The 21,211-nt window shown below is 45.5% G+C and overlaps 1 protein-coding gene across 1 annotated transcript in view; it reads left to right on the top strand.

The window, feature by feature from the left end:
• Positions 1–21,211, top strand: part of HELZ2 (helicase with zinc finger 2) — a 64,355-nt gene that overhangs the window by 30,798 nt on the left and 12,346 nt on the right. Inside the window, exons 8-15 of the mRNA XM_040331548.1 lie at positions 2,813–2,888; positions 3,980–7,367; positions 12,106–12,191; positions 14,288–14,419; positions 14,562–14,726; positions 15,874–16,015; positions 18,488–18,604; positions 20,651–20,843. Coding sequence (XP_040187482.1) covers positions 2,813–2,888; positions 3,980–7,367; positions 12,106–12,191; positions 14,288–14,419; positions 14,562–14,726; positions 15,874–16,015; positions 18,488–18,604; positions 20,651–20,843 — 4,299 coding nt within the window. The remainder of the gene's footprint in view (positions 1–2,812; positions 2,889–3,979; positions 7,368–12,105; positions 12,192–14,287; positions 14,420–14,561; positions 14,727–15,873; positions 16,016–18,487; positions 18,605–20,650; positions 20,844–21,211) is intronic.

The raw sequence follows: 21,211 nt of genomic DNA, 5'->3' as shown, positions 1-21,211 counted from the left end.
ATTTGTAACCTATACATACCAACTTTATTTTACCCAATTTGTTTTTGAACAGGCACCATTTTTAAACCACTTATCCATTGTTCATGGTTTAAAAATGGTGCCTGTTCTTAAAAAATCTAGAATGGAAAATTACATGGGGGTCCTAGTAGATGAGAGGCTCAACAATGGCATGCAATGCCAAGCTGCTGCTAACAAAGCAAACAGAATATTGGCATGCATGAAAAAGGGGATTAACTCGAGAGATAAAATGATAATTCTTCCGCTCTACAAGACTCTGGCCTGGCCGCACCTAGAGTATGCAGTCCAGTTCTGGGCACCAGTCCTCAGGAGGGATGTACTGGAAATGGAGAGACAGTGGCGGCTGGTGCTCAACATTTTTGGGGGGGGGGGGGCGCAAACAAACGAAAAAAAAAAACAATTGCAGCCTCACTGTGCCCATCAAACGCAGCTACTGTCCCCATCAATTGCAACCACTGTGCCCATTAAATGCAGCCACTGTGCCCATCAAATGAAGCCACTGTGCCATCATTTATCGCCACTGTGCCCATCAATTGTCACCACTGTGCCATGCCATCAAACGCAGCCACTGTGCCATCAATTGTCGCCACTGTGCCATCAATTGTCACCACTGTGCCATCAATTGTCACCACTGTGCCATCAATTGTTACCACTGTGCCATCAATTGTCACCACTGTGCCCAGCAATTGTCACCACTATGCCATCAAACGCAGCCACTGTGCCATCAATTGTCACCACTGTGCCATGCCAAACGCAGCCACTGTGCCATCAATTGTTACCACTGTGCTCATCAATTGTTACCACTGTGCCCATCAATTATTACCACTGTGCCCAGCAATTGTTACCACTGTGCCCAGCAATTGTTATCACTGTGCCCAGCAATTGTCACCACTGTGCCCAGCAATTGTAGCAATTGTCGCCACTGTGCCCAGTAAAATGCTGGCTGCCACTGTGACCTGTAAAATGCCCCCCCCCCCCCCCCCCCCCCCCCCCCCGCCTGGCACTTACCTTTCTGGGGTCAGCCGTGCTTCTACCGTCCCTCAATGTCTTCTCCCGCCCTCGGTGACGCTTCAGCCAATCTTCAGAACCGGTGAACCTGATTGGCTGAGACGCCTGTCACTCTTATCCAAGGAACGCACCCCCCGTGCGTCCCGAGGATAAGCATCTGGAAGCCGACTACAGCCTGAGGGACACGGACACACCAAATTCCGACCGTCAAAAACGCGCCGACATACAACACTACGACGAGCCTACAGACGAACAAAATTTCTGATAGAGTTTTTTTCCGTCTAAAAAAAAGAGAACATCTTCTCTTTCTAAGTCCGTGGGAGTGATATACTGTAATGCCGTGTACACGCGGTTGGAATTTCCTACAGAAAAAGTCAGATGCGGCATACACACGGTGGAATGTCCGATGAAAAAATTCCGTCTGACTTTTTCCATCAGAAATTACGACCGTGTGTACGCGGCATAACAGTATATCACTCCACAACCATATAATAAAGAGAAAGAGGTCAATAAATAGAAGTTTACAAAGAAAGAGGGAACTTCCATAGCATGATACTACATAAACACTTTAAGCCAGATTCAGAGAGATCGGCGTATCTTTTGGGCGGCGTAACGCATCCCATTTGCACTACGCCGACGTAACATAGTGAGGCAAGGCCAGTATTCACAAAGCACTTGCTCCGTAAGTTACGTCGGCGTAGCGAAAATGGGCCGCCGTAACCCCGCCTAATTCAAAGTAGGCAGGTAGTGGGCGTGCTACATTTAAATTAACCGTGACCCCATGTAAATGAAGGGCCGTTCGTACGGCGCATGCGCGCGCATGCGCGCGCATGCTCAGAATCACGTTGCAAATACTCCCTACGATACGACGGCTCAATGCGTACGACGTGAACCTAACTTACGCCCAGCCCCATTCACGTACGACTTACGTAAACGACGTAAAAGCCGACGGCACTCCGACGTCCATACCTTTGAATGGGCTGCGCCATCTTTTTGGTGGTTTATTTTTACGCCGGAAAAACGCCTTACGTAAACGGCGTAGCTCACTGCGACGGGCGTACGTACGTTCGTGAATCGGCGTATCTTGCTCATTTACATATTTGATGCGTAAATCAACGTAAGCGCCCCTAGCGGCCAGCGTAAATATGCACCCAATATACAACGGCGTAGGAGACTTACGTCGGTCGTATCTTGGCAACATTCAAGCGTAGCTCATTTTAAGAATGAGAGCATAGATACGACGGCGCATTTTCAGACTTACGACGGCGTATCTACTAATACGTCGGCGTAAGTCTCTCTGAATCTGGCCCTTCATTTAAAATTGATAAAACCTACCAACAAGCATATAAAAGAAAGCACACCCAACAACTCCCAATTCGATAAATTGAAGATCCAGTAGTGCGGTATACAGGCCAAGTTATCGGCACCTCACCTGGTCCTCCACTTCGTCACATCCGGTGCGTCTCCCTGCTAGAGAGATCCCTGTCCCTATTGGATCCCCTTCATGAGAAATAAACTCTGTCAAACCCCCAGAAATGTAATCCAGACAGGTCTCTGCCTAAAATGTAAAGAAACATTTGCCCCCTTCCTTAATGACCAGGTCATTTTTTGCGATACGGCACTGCGTCACTTTAACTGACAAGTGACCAGTGTGAAAGTGGTTAATAATAGCACAGTTTAGGGTGGTGAGATAAAGGTTGGTACATATAAGATTCCTAAAATAATTTTGAAGCCGAATATACCTGTATGTCTTTTATAATTAAACCTCTCCTCTCATCCTCTGCAGGTTGTACTCATACGTCAAGAGCTACGCAAAGTAAGACTGTCTCATGTCATTGTGAACAACTATGGCAACATCATCGGTGAGCCCCAGTACTACCTTTTTAGTATTTTTTTTACTGGAACCTTATGTTGCAGGAAAACTGTTTTATTGTAAACAAGGAGATGTTACCTAAAGTACCGTATATACTCGAGTATAAGGCAACCCGAATATAAGTCGAGGCACCTACTTTTACCACAAAAAAATGGGAAAACTTATTGACTCGAGTATAAGCCTAGGGTGAGAATGCAGCAGCTACTGTAAGTAGAAAAAGAGGGTCAACAATGCCCATTTGCAGCCTCACAGTGTCCATCTGCATGCCTCAGCCTCCCTCACTGTGTCCATCTGCATGCCTCAGCCTCCCTCACTGCCCTCACTGTTTCCATCTGCATGCCTCAGCCTCCCTTACTGTGTCCATCTGCATGCCTCAGCCTCCCTTAATGTGTCCATCTGCATGCCTCAGCCTCCCTTACCTTGTCCATCTGCATGCCTCAGCCTCCCTTACTGTATCCATCTGCATGCCTCAGCCTCCCTTACTGTGTCCATCTGCATGCCTCAGCCTCCCTTACTTGTCCATCTGCATGCCTCAGCCTCCCTTACTGTGTCCATCTGCATGCCTCAGCTTCCCTTACTGTGTCCATCTACATGCCTCAGCTTCCCTTACTGTGTCCATCTACATGCCTCAGCTTCCCTTACTGTGTCCATCTGCATGCCTCAGCCTCCCTTACTGTGTCCATCTGCATGCCTCAGCTTCCCTTACTGTATCCATCTGCATGCCTCAGCTTCCCTTACTGTGTCCATCTGCATGCCTCAGCCTCCCTCACTGCCCTCACTGTGTCCATCTGCATGCCTCAGCCTCCCTTACTGTGTCCATCTGCATGCCTCAGCCTCCCTTACTGTGTCCATCTGCATGCCTCAGCTTCCCTTACTGTGTCCATCTGCATGCCTCAGCCTCCCTCACTGCCTCAGCCTCATTCTCAAGTACTTGATCAGCATCTGCCATTTTTGGTTTTGGGTTTAATACCGCTTTAAAGTCTTACAGCCAAATAGACCACATTTATCATTTTCATCACATGTAATTATTGTCTTGATGATTCTTCTTCACAAATCTAGCTCTTATCATTTACTTTGCAGGTCAAGAGTTCTTTGTCATCATCCTAAGTACCGTGCGATCAGTTGACAGCCTCCCAGCTCAACCTCCCACCTCTTCCACTTTCAGTCTGGACTTTTTTTGTGATCCACGAATCCTAAACACCATCCTAACACGTGCCCGTGTCCAGGTCATTGTTGTTGGAGATGTAGTGGCCTTATGTTCTTTTGGAGCTTGTAGTCGTATCTGGAGAAGCTACTTGCGGGAGTGTATGGAGTCCGGCAGTGCCAATCCTCCAGATCTTAGCGTGGAGGGAATAAAGCAGATGGCTTCTGACCGGCAAGCTTGGAAGCAACAGGAGGAAGAAGATACTGAAGAAGACAGCGATTCTTGGACAACCGATGTGGATATCAATGCAGAAGATGCTATCCTCCAAGAACTGTTAGACAGTAAAAATGAGGCATGTGTGACTGTGTCTGCGGAAGGAATGTTGGAAATGAGACCAACAGTTAGTTCCACAAAGGATGTAGACAAATATACAAACTTTCCCACACACACACTTGAACAATATTTGATAATGCAACCCAACATATACAAAAAATGTCAATTGGTCAAGGAAGATTTTGACCGTGGCTATGCAGTAACACTTGATGATCCTGTACCCCGTCATATTGCTATTCATGGACGGGAGAACTGTAGTATAGGATTTAGCGGCGATCAGGTTGTTGTTGAGTTGTTCCCAAATGTCCAACCAGACAAAGGAAAAGTTGTTGGAGTCCTTAATGCGAGTGAAGAAATTCGGAGGTTTGTTTGCTACATGGATACTTATGACTCTAACATCATGGTCCCTGTTGACCGAACCATCACTAAGATTTACTGTCCAAAATTTAAAGATAAGCCAAACTTTATTCCAATCCGTGAATATCGAAATGGTCATATAGCTACTCTAGGGTTTGAGAAGGTAACACAGCAAATGAGACGAAATACTATTTTTCTGGTACAGGTGGTCCGATGGCGGGAGGGTTTCTACTACCCTTTGGGGATTGTAACTCAAGTTTTCCCGCAGAATTTGACCTTGGAAAATGGACTAGAGATATTAGACTTGGAATACGGGATTGAAAATAGTGATGAGTATCCCAAAAAGGCTTTAGAAGAAGCCAATAATCTACCAGCAACTGTCCAGACAAAAGACAGAGAGGACTGCAGAAAAATTGTAACCTTCACCGTGGATCCTTCCAATGCCAAAGATTTAGATGATGCCATCTCTGTGCGGGAGCAAGGTGAACACTATGAGATTGGCATTCACATCACAGACCTTGCTGCTGTAATTCCCCAAGGTGGTGAACTAGACAGTGAAGCACAAAGGAGAGGCGTCACCTTCTATTCCCCTGGGAACACCCCAGTGCACATGTTGCCGCACAAGCTGTGCTCTGACCTTTGCAGTTTGAAACCACATTTTGACCGGATGGCAATCTCCTTTTTTGTACTAGTGGAGAAAAAAACGGATCAAATTGTGAGCGGTGACTTTTGCCGCTCTGTAATCTGCTCTGACCGTCAGCTGTCATACGAGGAAGCCAATTCCATTCTGGAAGATGAACGTGATAGGCCACGGACATTTGTTAGCGTAGAGGGTTGTCTTTGTATTGCAGAACACTTTGCAAAAATTCACCGAGCTTTCCGCTTAGAGAAAACGGCCAATTACAAGCAGCCTGACGAAGGCTCTATACCAGGATCCCGGGATGCCAAGATGATGATTGAGGAGCTCATGATCATGTACAACAGTTGGGCGGCAGATTATTTGACAAACACAGATACATTTATGAATCTAACACCAGTACGATGCCAAAATGGTATAAGCCTTCAGAAAATTCAAGAGATGAGGAGAAAATTTGAACACGTTTTACCTTTATCCACTTATTTGTCACATCATCTGTTAGCGGAAACTGAATTACCAAAGCCATCATCTGAGAAAAAATTTACCATGTTAGCCTCAGTATGGAATCACCTGCAGGACATGACAACCAGCCATTCCAAAATTACAGACCTTCTCTCCACAGATGACCTGCATCCTGAACTGAGCTATGCAGTTCGGGAATTTAGATGTCAGCTTAGTCGCTCTTATTTCACTCGTTCTGGCACTCCAAATGCCAATGGCCATTACTCCCTTCAAGTTGATGACTACACGTGGGCCTCATCACCTCTCCGACGGTACATAGACATTGTGGTGCAAAGATTGCTCCAAGGGATCCTCACCCGTAGCCCAGATATAGCCTTCAGGATTGCTCCCAAGGACATGGACTTGCTGTGCCTTGACTTTAACAGGAAAGTTAAACGTGAGTCAGCATATGAGAAGAAAGCGCATACGCTGAAGTTCGCTTTGTCGTTACGCAAAGTAGTACAGCAAAAGATTGCAGTGGTCATGACAATTGATGTTAGGAATCGAAGTTTTAGGGCAATTTTTCCATTAGATGGAGACTCTCTTTCCAGCCCAATGAATCTGGATTACAGCCATCTTCAGCCAGATAAGCAGCCAGAACCTACTGAAAATGGCTTGCTTTTGACATGGAGACGTCGTGTGTACTCTTACATTAATTACAAGGATGAACCTCTGAGCAATCTAGCTAGGAAAGACATAGTCTCCTTTAATCCCTATGCCTGGCAGGAAGCAATAAAAGCCATTGGTCAAGGAGAACCAGAAGAAGCTTTAGCATCCTTAAAATTTGGTAGAGAGAAATCTGACCAGATGAGCTTTGTGACTCGCAGCAAATGTGGGCATTATATGGAAATATCTCTTGAACTACAGGCTGGGGAATCTCTTCCTATCCAATTCTGCACTGTTACTGAACGGGGTTTGCCAAGCCCAAGTCTCCAGCTTTGCACTCTTGCCCCAGGAATCCATCTCTGTTTGGAGCATACATCTCGGCCCATTGAGTGCTTCTCCAAATTGGCAAACCGACCGCCTCTTAAAACCTACCGCAATGTAAAAGAATATCAAAATGTGTGGCTGCCACTGTGCGCCATGGAAGCGGCAGAGTGTGCTGTGAAGGAGGGGGCATCTATACTGCTGAGAGATGTGCCCGTCAATTGGAGGCGAGAAGGACGTTCCAAGCAATCTGTGGGACTAAAAGGCAGCTTTACCTTGACCCCCATACTTATCAAAGAGTGTGATCTGGAGATGGACTTCCAAAATTGCTACCTGTGCGTGCGGTTGGAAGGGCTACCAGCAGAAAAGACACAAAACCTTTTTGATGTGCAGAGCTACATATGGGTGGCCCATGGCCTAACAGAAATCACAAGTTCGGTCATTAAAGATAAAGGTGGTGATGTGGACTTTAAGTTACACCAGTGTAATATGCATGAAGCTCCTGAGAAAGCTTTGAGATCCACAGAGCCCTTTACCATGGAGATCATACCCAAGCTATTGCCGGACATGTAAGCATTACGATTATCTACCTTTCTGTATATCTGCCTCTTATGTATTTATTTCTTTATAATTTTTATTATATCAACTACAGTAAAACCTTGGATTGCGAGCATAAATTGTTCCAGAACCATGCTTGTAATCCAAAGCACTTGTATACCAAAGCAAATTTTCCCATAAGAAATAATGGAAACTCAAATGATTTGTTCCACAACCATTTATTTATAAGTCCTTCAGTTTATAGTCCACATAAAAAGATTATAGCAATGTGATAGGTTGTGTAACTATAAAATGTCCGTCCACAAATGGAAGCCTCCACCAGGGGATTAGAAGCAAAATCCAGCAGGAGCTACAGAGTATAAAGGAAAGGAGAGGCGCCTCTAAGGCCCCATACTCACGACCAAACATGTCTGCTGAAACTGGTCCGCGGGCCAGTTTCAGCAGACATGTTTGGTCGTGTGTGGGCGCGAGCGGGCCGAATTCCAGCAAACATTTGCCCGCCGGGCCTTTTCCCAGCGGACAAATATTCCTGGACTTGTTTTAAAACAGTCCGCTGGAATCCTGCCCGCTCGGACATGTACGGTCGTCAGTACAGACCTACCGTACATGTCCAGGCACCCGCCGTCCCTCGCATGCGTCGAATGACTTTGACGCATGCGTGGAAGCATTTTAAAGGCGGGCCGCCCACGTCGCCGCGTCATTGTCGCGGCGACACCGCGTCATCGGCGCGGCGACACCGCGGACACGCCCCGCGTATTGTTTACGCGCGGACTTCTGTACGATGGTGTGTACAACCATCGTACAGAAGCCCTCTGGCAGACATGTACGGTGAAAACGGTCCGACGGACCGCTTTCACCGTACATGTTTGTCCGTGTGTACCCGGCCTTAGTGTAGCAATATGGTTACATTTAACCACTTAAGCCCCGGACCAATATGCTGGCTAAAGACCCAAGGGGTTTTTACAGTTCGGGACTGCGTCGCTTTAACAGACAATTGCGCGGTCGTGCGACGTGGCTCCCAAACAAAATTGGCGTCCTTTTTTCCCCACAAATAGAGCTTTCTTTTGGTGGTATTTGATCACCTCTGCGGTTTTTATTTTTTGCGCTATAAACAAAAATAGTGCGACAATTTTGAAAAAAAATCTATATTTTTTACTTTTTGCTGTAATAAATATCCCCCAAAAACATATATAAATTTTTTTTTTTTCCTCAGTTTAGGCCGATACGTATTCTTCTACCTATTTTTGGTAAAAAAAAATCGCAATAATCGTTTATCGGTTGGTTTGCGCAAAATTTATAGCGTTTACAAAATAGGGGATATTTTTTGTTGCATTTTTTTTTTTTTACTAGTAATGGCGGTGATCAGCAATTTATTTTGTGACTGCGACATTATGGCGGACACTTCGGACAATTTTGACACATTTTTGGGACCATTGTCATTTTCACAGCAAAAAATGCATTTAAATTGCATTGTTTATTGTGAAAATGACAATTGCAGTTTGCGAGTTAAACACAGGGGGCGCTGTAACATTTAGGGATCACTGTGTATGTGTTTACTAGTGTAGGGGGGTGTGGCTGTAGGACTGACACCATCGATCGAGTCTCCCTAATAAAAGGGATCACTCGATCGATGCGCCGCCACAGTGAAGCACGGGGAAGCCGTGTTTACACACGGCTCTCCCCGTTCTTCAGCTCCGGGGAGCGATCACGACGGAGCGGCTATAAACAAATAGCCGCGCCATCGTCCCGGATCGCTCCCCGAGCGGACCCGACCTCCGCATGTACCGGGGGGGTCCCGATCGGACCCCCCACCCACGTCTAGGCAGGCACGTACAGGTACGTTGATGTGCCTGTCAGTGCCATTCTGCCGACGTAAATGTACATGAGGAGGTCGGGAAGTGGTTAATGAAGGTACAACATTTAGCGAGTCACATGGTTGATGATTAAAAGAGGCACATCTAAGTATGCAGGGATCCGGGGTAAAGCGATCCACATAGACCGTCCTCCTCACCACTGTCAGTCTGCAATCGTGACCGGGAAGACTACCCTGCAGTAGAGTAATCTGAAAGCGAGGCTTGAACCACTTGTGGAAGGGACGACATCAATGGTGGTGCAGAGGATGGTCTATGTGGACAGCTTAACCCTGGATCCCTGCATACTTAGATGTGCCTCTTTTAATCATCAACCATGTGAGTTTCTAAATGTTGTACCATCGTTAAATGTAACCTTATTGCTACACTTAAAGGTGCCTCTCTTCTATTTTATACTCAGTTGTGACATGACGCTACTCTTATATCAAGACATCGCTTGTATATCAAGTCAAAATTTATTAAAAAATTTGGCTTGTCTTTCAAAGCGCTCTCAAACTAAGTTACTCTCAAACCAAGGTTTTACTGTATATTTTATGTCTTTTTTGTCTTTTCTTACTCTCTATCTGTATGTATATATGTCTCATATCGGTATCGAGGACGTAACAACCCCAACAATGAGTCCTTAGTTTTGTCACATTAGGATACAGGATTACATTTGCAGTTGGTTGTTAAGGTTTGCTCATACTGGTAGCATGCACCTTTATTAACCACTTCCCGACCAGCCACCGCAGTTATACTGTGGCAGGTTGGCTCCCCTACGTGAATCGCTGTACTGGTACGGCGATCCGTGCACTAGCTTTTGCGACTGCCAAAGCTCGCCTGCGAGTCCGGTGGACTTGATGTCCGCTGGCCACACGTGATGGTGGGAAAGAGAGCCAGAGCAGGAAACTGTCAATGTAAACAAACAGATCTCCGTTCTGACAGGTGGAGGAGTGAGAGATCTGCTGTTCCTAGTGATCAGTCAGTCCGTCCCCCATACAGCTAGAGATACCTCCCTAGGGAACACTTAACCCCCTTCCCTGACAGTGCCATTAATACAGTGATCAGTGCATTTTTGTAGCACTGATCACTATATTGGTGTCACTGGTCACCAAAATGTGTCACTTAGGGGTCAGATCTGTCTGCTGCAATGTTGCAGTCCCGCTAAAAATCGCAGATCGCTACCATTGCCAGTAAAAACAAAACAAAAAAGTTCCTAAATATTCCCCCTATTTTGGAAACGCAATAACTTTTGCGAAAACCAATCAATATACGCTTATTGCATTTTATTTTATTTTTTACCAAAAATATGTAGCAGAATACATATTGGCCTTAACAGATGAATAAATTAGTTATTTTTTTATATATTTTTTGGTTGAGGATCTCGCCCATTTTGCCATACTACAGGGTTCAGGCCTGGTGATTAGCTTCTAAGGAATGTGTACATATTATTTACAAGCTTTAAAACAAGCCCTTACTGACGTCTGTAGCTGCAGACATTGTGGAGTAATTAATCCTCAAAGATCACAATATAAGCTGTAAAGTCAGGTCTCATCACTTTTGCCAATCTATTCTTGTGCACCTGCTTTCACATTAAGCCCCCTTTACACAGATTATCCACTTCCTGATGGCCGTACGACTTTATACGGCCGCAGGGTGGATCTAAATTTCCGGGAGGCCGTCTATATACGGCCAACGGCCTCCAGCCTCTGAGATGCCGATGCGCGTGCCTGGCAGCCGTGATGTTCGCCAGGCACCCGCGATTGGCGGTTACAGAGACAAGGACGTGAACACACAGATCCACGTCCTGTCAGGGAGAGAGGAGACCGATCTGTGTCCCTTGTACATAGGGACACAGATCGGTCACCTCCCCCACAGTTAGAAACACTATGCAGGGCACACATTTAACCCCTTCCTCACCCCCTAGTGTTAACCCCTTCAATGCCAGTCACATTTATACAGTAATCAGTGCATATTTATAGCACTGATCGCAGTATAAATGTGAATGGTGCCAAAAATGTGTCAAAAGTGTCCGATGTGTCCGCCATAATGTCGCAGTGCCAATAAAAATTGCAGATCGCCGCCATTACTAGTAAAAAAATAAATAATAAAAAATAAAAATTCTGTCCCCTATTTTGTAGGCGCTATAATTTTTGTGCAAACCATTGGCTTATTGCAATTTTTTTTTTTTTTTTTAACAAAAATATGTAGAAGAATACGTATCGGCCTAGACTGAGAAAAAATATGTTTTTTAAAAAAAAATGGGCTATTTATTATAGCAACAAGTAAAAAATATAATTATTTTTTTCAAAATTTACGCTTTTTTTTGTTTATAGCGCAAAAAATAAAACCCACAGAGGTGATCAAATACCACCAAAATAAAGCTCTACTTGTGGTGAAAAAAGGACGTCAATTTTGTTTGGGAGCCACGTCGCACGACTGCCCAATTGTCAGTTAAAGCGACGCAGTGCCGGAAGCTGAAATTTCACCTGGGCAGGAGGGGGGTATATGTGCCCAGTAAGCAAGTGGTTAATAAACACAGACAGACCCGGGTCAGCAGCAAGAATCAGCCGCTTCTTGAGGCTGGGCTGACCTTCGGTTTGCGGACAACTGTGGCCACTCAACCTGCACTAAGCAGTGACAGGCGGTAAGAATCTGCAGCTGTCCACATGTATCAGCACATTGGATTGGCAGTGCTATGCCACAGCACACCCACAAATGAGGATTGGTAGATGTTTAATTCCCTATTATGCCTATTACTCGATAAAACATCTTCTTGTTCTATGACCTGCTTAAATTGGACTTGCTTTGCTACTATTTTTCATTTCCCGATTATCTACCTGTCCATGTCCATTCATTCATCCATCTTTTATTTATTTGTCTCGATTTTTCTTCTCAGACGGAAGGAAAGGGCTGTTAACGACCTGAATAAAGCATCAGAACTCACAAAATGTATTGCGCTGGGAAAGCAGGTTCCTGATGTAGGTGCGTAACTATGAGTACAACCCGCCCGGAATACATGCAGATATAAAAACAGCACAAGTGAAGTACATTAAACTCAGTTTAGTAAATAAAAGGTGAAAATCATTGACAAATGAACAGAGCCTAGGAACTCACAGGTGCATCTAAAAAAAATTGAATATCATCAAAAAGTTAATTTATTTTAGTAATTCAATTTAAAAAGTGAAACCCGTATATTATATAGATTCAATGCACACAGAGTGATATATTTCAAGCATTTCTTTCTTTTACCGTATTTGCCGGCGTATAAGACGACCCCCTATTTTTCCAGCTAAAATTTTGGTTTTGGGATATACCGTATTTATCGCGGTATAACGCGCTCCCGCGTATACCGCGCACCCCTAAAGTTGCCCCGAATCCTGTGGAAAAAAAGTTTTTTTTGTACTTACGGTTTTGGTGTCTTGCGCGGCGTCCATCGGCGGCCTCGTCGGGTCCGGCGTCCGTCTGCGGCTTCGGGTATCCTCTTCGTCGGTCCGGCGTCCTGCGGCTTTGGGTGTCCTCTTCGTCGGGTCCGGCGTCCGTCTGCGGCTTCGGGTGTCCTCTTCGTCGGGTCCGGCGTCCTCCCCGCTCGTTTCCCGTGCTGAGTTTGAATACTGCGCCGACATATACAGAGCGCAGTACACTTGTGTATTGTCGGGCAGGCTCGGCAACTCTCGCGCTGACGTCCTGTATGTCCAGGACGTGAGCGCGGAAGGAGCCGAGACTGCCCGTCTATACCCGAGTGTACTGCGCTCGGTATATGTCGGCGCAGTATTCAAACTTGGCGCGGGAAAGCGGGTATCGGCGTATACCGCGCACCCACGATTTTGCCCTGATTTTCAGGGCAAAAAAGTGCGCGGTATACGCCAATAAATACGGTACTCACCGTATAAGACGACCCCCTTCCTACTAGTCTGTCTGGAAGCTGAGGGGTAGCCAGAACAACTGCTGACAGAAACAGGCTTTTTTCAGCTTTTCTCAAATCTCACTGTGCCATTACACATGCCTCACTGTGCCATTACACATGCCTCACTGTGCCATTACACATGCCTCACTGTGCCATTACACAAGCCCCTGCTGTGCCATTACATATGCCCCACTGTGTCATTGCCGACCTCACTGTCACGATTTTCCCTACCTTCTCCTGTTTGTACCGTTTGTCAGGCTGCGGGCGTCCATTATTCAAAAGCCGCGCCTCCTCCTCCATGCTGTTCCGTGATAGGCGGAACACTAATTTTCCCAGCAGAGCCTCTGTTCAGTGTTCCGCCTATCAAGGATGTCCTCTCGTCCGAGACCGAGGATGAGAAGGCATCCGTGATAGGCGGAACACTGAAACAGAGGCTCTGCTGGGAAAATGAGTGTTCCGCCTATCACGGAACAGCATGGAGGAGTGCAGCTTTTGAATAATGGATGCCCGCAGCCTGAACACACAGGTACCCGGCGTATAAGACGACCCCCGAGTTTTAAGGCATTTTTTTACATGCCAAAAGCCTTATACGCCGGAAAATACGGTCATTTTGATTATTATGGCTTACAGTTCGTGAAAACACGAAATTTAGTATATCTCTTAGAATATTGTGAAAAAGTTCAATATTGTAGACTCATGGGGGTTTATTTACTAAAGCTAGAGAGTGCAAAAGTAGTCACAATTCTTCATAGAAACCAATCAGCTTCTAGGTTTTGTTGCCAAAGCTTAAAGGGGTTGTAAACCTACATGTTGTTTCACCTTAATGCATCCTATGTATATATATTTACATACATACTTAGTCAGGTTGAAAAAAGTCCATCGAGTTCAACCAAAAAAATGAATAAATACAATCCCATATACACAAACTTACACCCACAGTTGATCCAGAGGAAGGCAAAAAAAACAGCAAAGCATGATCCAATTTGCTACAGCAGGGGAAAAAAATCCTTCTGATCCCCCGAGAGGGGGAGTTTTTATTATTCTGGGTCCCCCATAACATAGTGTTATTATTTGTTGATCCGATGACTTTCCACTTCCTTTGTTGGATTCTCAGTATCAGAATATAGATCTGTGTCTGTTTCTCTTTACAATTGCTCTGTTTTTTTCTTTACAGACATGAACAAAAAGTTTAAAACTCAGAAGTCATTTACCATCCCAGAGAAACCCCGTCCACTCAATGAAAGTCAGACAGAAGCTGTGCGCAAAGCCTTGATTCAGCCCTTCACCCTTATTCAAGGACCCCCTGGTAAATGTTATCCTAGATTGTCACGTGTGTGTGTGTGTGTGTGTGTATATATTGTCTTGTGTGTGTATGTGTGTGTGTGCCCCAGTTTGACCCTGTGGGGAACAGGAACATTACTCAGCTGACGGCCATTTTCTCTCATCAGGCACTGGTAAAACCGTGGTCGGTGTTCACCTTGCTTACTGGTTCCATCACATAAACCAGTTTACAGAATTAGCCGCGGACAATGAAGCGGAGGAGGAAGAAGTGAATGGCCGACGAGTCCTCATGTACTGTGGTCCATCAAACAAGTCAGTGGATGTTGTAAGCGGTAAGACATGGCTTTGGAGAATTCCTATGGTCAAACTTACATAGAGACTCTTCTTTTTTACCCTTAGAAAGGTTTTGTGTGTTTTCCCCTAGAGCAGTGGTTCTCAACCTAGGGGTCGGGACCCCCTTGGGGGTCGAATAATGATTTGCCAGGGGTCACCAAATCCTGGTCTGTTTCTGAAGAACGTAGCGTTTTCTCTTTCGTTCATAGATGGACACAGCCTTCATTGACCTTAGGGTTATGCTTCTTCCTACCAGGAGACTGCCTAATGTCAATGAATGGATTTTACGGTGAGTACAAAAATCCTATTTTCTCTTCCGTTCATAGACGGACACAGCCTTCATTGACATTAGGCAGTCTCCTGGTAGGAAGAAGCATAACCCTAAGGTCAATGAAGGCTGTGTCCGTCTATGAACTCAGAGAAATGGATTTTACGGTCAGTACAAAAATCCTATTTTCCCAGCATTTTCTCGGCCGCCCAGCTGGGCTGTTCCTGGAGCCCGCGGGCGCCCACTCAGCCTCTTTGCAGCCGCCTGTCCAGTTCACGCCATGGCTGGGGGGCAGAGACTAGAAGTCAGCTGACTGGTGAGGAACGTGAAGTGGGAGGGGTTGAAAGAGACCTTATCTCCTGATTTCAGCATAGGTGTCACTGCTGCGAGACACCACTGTAGTACGGGTTCCACGTTCCGAAAATAATTTTACTGTTAGGGGTCCCCACAATTTGTGAAATGTTATCAAGGGGTCACGACACTAGAAAGGTTGAGAACCCCTGCCCTAGAGGAATTTATAAGGGAAGCTGTATTTTCTCTACGAAAGAACTTTGAGGTTTGGGTCTTTAGATTGCCAGACACAATGGGGGTTGATTTACTAAAATTGGAGAGCACAAAATCTGGTACAGCTGTGCATGGTAGCCAATCAGCTTCTAACTTCAGCTTGTTCCATTAAGTTTTGACAAAAAAAAAAAACTGGAAGCTGATTGGTTCCTATTCAGAGCCACACCGGATTTTGCCCTTTTCCAGTTTTAGTAAGTCAATCCCATTGTGTCATAGGCGCTCCAGCATTTGTGTGTATCTGTACAGGAATTTGTGTAAATATTTTACTAATCATCATGTTTACATTTATCACTCTGTTATTCCTTTTATTTCAGAAATGCTACTCCCACTACGTGACAAGCTCCACCCAGTGCGCGTGTATAGCGAACAGATGGAGCTGAGTGAGTTTCCTTATCCTGGAAGCAATCTCAAACTTTCCGGATATCTCCGAGAAGGGAAGCCTAATGAAACATTGAGGTAGGAGGTCTGGGGAAATAGTCATGGCACCAATGGTATTAAGGATTTTACCGATACCACCAACAAAGGTGCATGCCAACATGCAGGGTGAGGGTGGGAGGGATTCTGTAGAGAAGTCCGTCACACACGGCACATCAGTCATCTGTTTTGGGATCATATTGCACGATGCTTGTTGTTCTGTGTTGCGACCTGAAGCAGATCAATTCTGGAAAATCTATTACTGGCAAGGAAAAACAGAGGAATTTTATATATCGTATATACTCGAGTATAAGCCGAGTTTTTCAGCACATTTTTTTGTGCTGAAAATGCCCCCCTCGGCTTATACTCGAGTCACCTTTTTGCGCCTAATCTCCCAGACTTCGGGGACCCGGTACCGGCCGGCCATAGGTCCCCTGTACCCCAAACTGGCACACATAGCCACACTATTCCTCTATAAGTGTGCAAAGTTTGTTGTCCGGGAGACCTACAGCTGGGGAGTACCGATTTTTCAGATTTGGGCACTCCTTCTATAGACTCCCATGTTAAACGGCAATTTCTCCAGTAACTTTGGGGACCCAGTACCGGCCGGTCCGAAACTTGGCACACATGTAGCACGAGTTCTCCTCTACAAGTGTGCAAAGTTTGCTGTCTGGGGGACCTACGGCCGGGGAGCACCGATTTTTCAAAGCCGGGCACCCCTTCCATAGACTCCCATGTTAAATGTAAGTCTAGTCATGGACACAGTGAGGCATGGGCACAGTGAGGCATGGGCACAGTCAGGGCCGTCTTTATAGCATCATGGGCCCCTGGGCAAGTAATGCTCTTTGGCCCATACTATGATGACAATGCAGGCAAAAAGACATCAAGTAGGTAGGAGGCAGACTGCCTCCCCTGTGTATCTATCACTCTCAGTGCCATCATGGGGCCCCCAATTATGGGGCAGCATGGGCTCAAGGACCAGCTGCTTTGGGGAAAGTGCAGGGGCCCCCCATGCAGCTAGGTCCCCTGGGCAGTGCCCAGGTGTGCCCTCTCATTAAGACAGCCCTGGGCACAGTGAGGCATGGACACAGTGAGGCATGGACACAGTGAGGCATGCACATGGACACAGTGAGGGACAGTGAGGCATGCAGATGGACACCCTAGGCTTATACTCGAGTCAATACGTTTTCCCAGTTTATTGTGGTAAAATTAGGTGCCTCGGCTTATATTCGGGTCGGCTTATACTCGAGTATATACGGTACGTCTTTTTTTTATTTGGATAAATTCACATTTTGCTAACTTAACCTGTCACAATACCTTGTAATGGTCCAAAATTGCTACCATTACAAGACAATTTGTCAGTATGTAAAAGAGCTATACCATTTACACACATGTATATTAAAGTTCCCACCAGAGTTTGAAACCGTTACTGGAGGGAACTTGAAAATGGAATAGAATTGGGCAGGACAAGACTTCCAGCTTTTCAGACAGTTGATTGTTGGAGAATTTAATACTCTGAAAGATTTGAAAGCAGTATCAAAGCCAAAACCAAAAATCAGGGTTGAGGCATAAGGCAAGTGTTTGCAATGATTTCTGGAATGATTGGGGAGCTATTACTATGTTTTAGGGACTATTTAATGTGATTAATTTTAGCTTGCAAAAAAAAGAAAATTATGCCCGGAACCTTGTTTTAATGTGTATCATAAATACCCAAATCCAGCAGATGTAATATACAGTACATTCCCCACAATTCCCCACAAAAGGGGTGACTTCTTCTTAGATATCCACCACTACATAAATGTTACATCCCCTTGAGGAAGCCATGTGGCCCTGTGGTGCAACGCATAGGGGAGGGGCTTGCTGACATCACAGCGTGTTTGTTACACAAGATATTGCGGTAATAATTTATATTACCTTAAAACATATCTCTCATGACAAATCCAAATCTGTGTGGTCATAGTGTCCTCATCCCGCGGAACGGTGGAAGGCCTCAGCCGCTTGCGGTGCTCACAGGGCTGAAGGAGATGTATAGGCAGTCTGCCTCCTAGCTGACATCACTTCCACCCTATACCCACGTGTGTGCTCCAAGCTGGTTTACAGGGGCCCCCGAAAACTTCTTACATCTCCTCCAGCCATGTGAGCCCTGCAAGTGGCCATGGTTTTCTATCATCGGCAGGTCCTGCGGGAAGGGGACACTATGACTGTGGAAATTTGGATTTGTCATGTGAGATATGTACTTTTAACATGTGATAAGAATTGGTAAGCTGCAATATAATAACATTTTGTTTTTTAAGGTTAATACAGCTAAAACGTGTAGTACCTTAGAACATTTTTAGACTGCATTACTAAAAAGAGTCTGCAAGGCCATTTTGCACGATGTTGGATATAAATGATTGTAATGCTCTGCATGACCTAGAGAATGCAATAGTCTGCAGTGCTGTAGTCCTTAGGGATTAGTGCTCAGGTTGAAATGTTCTACTAGGTAGTCGACTGATGGTTGTTTGTCTCATACAGACCTATCGCCCTGCACCACTTGATCCGGGAGCCCTCAAAACCCTACAGCAAACAAATTCGAGATATGGACCAAAGAATCCGCAACGGAGAAGAGATGAGCCAAGAGGATATAGATATGTAAGGGAAAAATTGAAGGGTTAAATGTATCTCATACGCAGAGGCGTAGCTTGAAGCTTGGTTGACCTGGACGTATTTTATCGGACAATCCGACCGTCTGTATGCTCCATCAGACAAGTGTTGTAGGAATTTCCACTGACAAATGTTCGCTGTGCATGCTCTCAAACTTTCTGACAACAAATGTGTTACATCGGATCATCCGATCGTGTGTACACAAGTCCATTGGACTAAAATCTAAAGTACAAACACGCATGCTCAGAACCAATGCTAACCAAAAGACAACATTAGCAGAAGTTGCCCAAAGGGTGGCGCCAAAGAGCAGAAAAAACACGTAGTACGTCTATTACGTCACTACGTTCGTGATTGTTGGCTGAAAATGTTATGCATACCATACCACGGCCAACGTCCCTTCGGATCAAATTCCACGGAAAAAGTCTGATCGAAGTTTGATCGCGTGTACAAGGCTTTAGGCTCTAGTGAGGCCCCTGGGGGTGCAGAAAAAGAGGTTCTACACTTCATAAACTGGAAACAGCCTAGCACCCAAAGTACAATTTAAATCTAACACCAAATCATCGTTATACCCTTTGTGGGAGGGGCCAAAGACATAAATGTCAGCAGGGTAATTTCTCTACAGCATTCTCCAATGCCTCGTACACGCAATCGGAATTTCCAATGGAAAAGGGACGAACTTTTTCCATCATAAATTCCGACCATGTGTATGCCCTATCGGAGTAATTCCATCGGAAATTCCAATGAATTCCATTGGAGTTTACATAGCGAACATGTTGGCCCGGATTCAGATACAATTGCGTATCTATCGGCGGGCGTAACGTATCTCAGATACGTTACGCCGCCGTAACTTAGGGCGCAAGTTCCGTATTCAGAAAGAACGTGCGCCCTAAGTTAAGGTGGCGTAGCGTATGTGGTCCGGCGTAAGCCCGCGGAATTCAAATTCTCCATGCAGTGGGCGTGTTGTAGGGTAATGAAGGCTGACCCCACGTAAATGACGTTTTTGGCTAACGGCGCATGCGCCGTCCGTGAACGTATCCCAGTGCGCATGCTCCAAATTAAACCAGCAAAAAGGCAATGCTTTCGACGTGAACGTAAATTACGCCCAGCCCTATTCGTGAACGACTTACGCAAACGACGTAATCGACGGAAAATTTGACGCTGGCCCGACGTCCATACTTAACATAGGATACGCCTCATATAGCAGGGGTAACTTTACCGCGGAAAAAGCCTAACGTAAACGACGTAAAAAAATGCGCCGGGCGGACGTACGTTTCTAAATCGGCGTATCTACCTAATTTGCATATTCCTTGCGTAAATCTACGGAAGCGCCACCTGGCGGCCAGCATAAATATGCAGCCTAAGATACAACGGTGTAAGAGACTTACGCCGGTCGGATCTTAGGGAAATCTATGCGTAACTGATTCTACGAATCAGGCGCATAGATACGACCCCGCACACTCAGAGTTACGACGGCGTATCCGGAGATACGCTGTCGTATCTCCTTTCTGAATCTGGCCCGTTCTCTTTTCCTCCGATGGAATTCCGATGTGAATTTGGTCGGACAAAGGTCGATCGTGTGTACAGGGGATCAAAGTACAGGTGCATCTCATAAAATTAGAATACCATCAAAAAGTTAATTTATTTCAGTAATTTAATTCAAAAAGTGAAAGTATATTTTATATAGATGCATTACACACAGAGTGATATATTTCAACCATTTTTTTTTTTGATGATTATTGCTTACAGCTAGTGAAAACCCCAAAATTCAGTAAGTATCTCCAAAAATTTGAATATTGCAATAAAAAATAGAATTTTGGCGCACAGAAAAGTCTGTCCATGTACAGTATAGTATACAATCAATACTTGGTCGGGGCTCCTTTTGCATGAATTACGGCATCAATGCGGCATGGCATGGAGGAGATCAGCCTGTGGCACTGCTGAGGTGTTATGGAAGTCCAGGTTGTTATGATAGCGGCCTTCAGCTGGTCTGCATTGTTGGGTCTGGTGTCTCTCATCTTCCTCTTTCTGTTTCAGGTACAAGGGTCTGATAGCTGATGCCCGCAAAGTGGAGCTGAAACAACATGACATCATCTTGTGTACCTGCGTGGCATCTTCCAGTAATATGCTGACAGCGGTGCCTATCACGCAGGTGGTCATTGACGAGTGCGGGATGTGCACCGAGCCGGAGTCTCTTGTGCCACTTGTCAGCCACAAAGGTGTACAGTCCGTAAGTTGAAATGCCATGCACTGTGGTGTGTATATTGTGCAATACTCCTAAATTACTGGTAAAAGCAGGGCCGGCCCTACCATGCCTCCCAGTGGACCCAGGCAGCACTTTGAGATGGGCAGCAAATTGAGCCATGGCCACCTCTCCTTCTATTTACCCAACAAATTGACGACCAAAATTTTTTTTCCAGCAGTTTTGTGTGTCACGATGACAACTGCCCCCCAGGCCGTGCAGCTCTTCCTGTCCCTATACTACCCTAGCCCACCCCTATAGTACCCTAGCCTGTCTATATACTACCCTAGCCTGCCTATATACTACCCCAGCCTGTCTATATACTACCCTAGCCCACTCCTATACTACCCTAGCCC

Source organism: Rana temporaria, chromosome 12 (genome assembly GCF_905171775.1).
Source record: "Rana temporaria chromosome 12, aRanTem1.1, whole genome shotgun sequence".
Taxonomy (NCBI): Eukaryota; Metazoa; Chordata; class Amphibia; order Anura; family Ranidae; genus Rana; species Rana temporaria.
The sequence above is the reverse complement of the archived record's forward strand: the minus strand, read 5'-3'. Positions and strand labels throughout refer to the sequence as shown.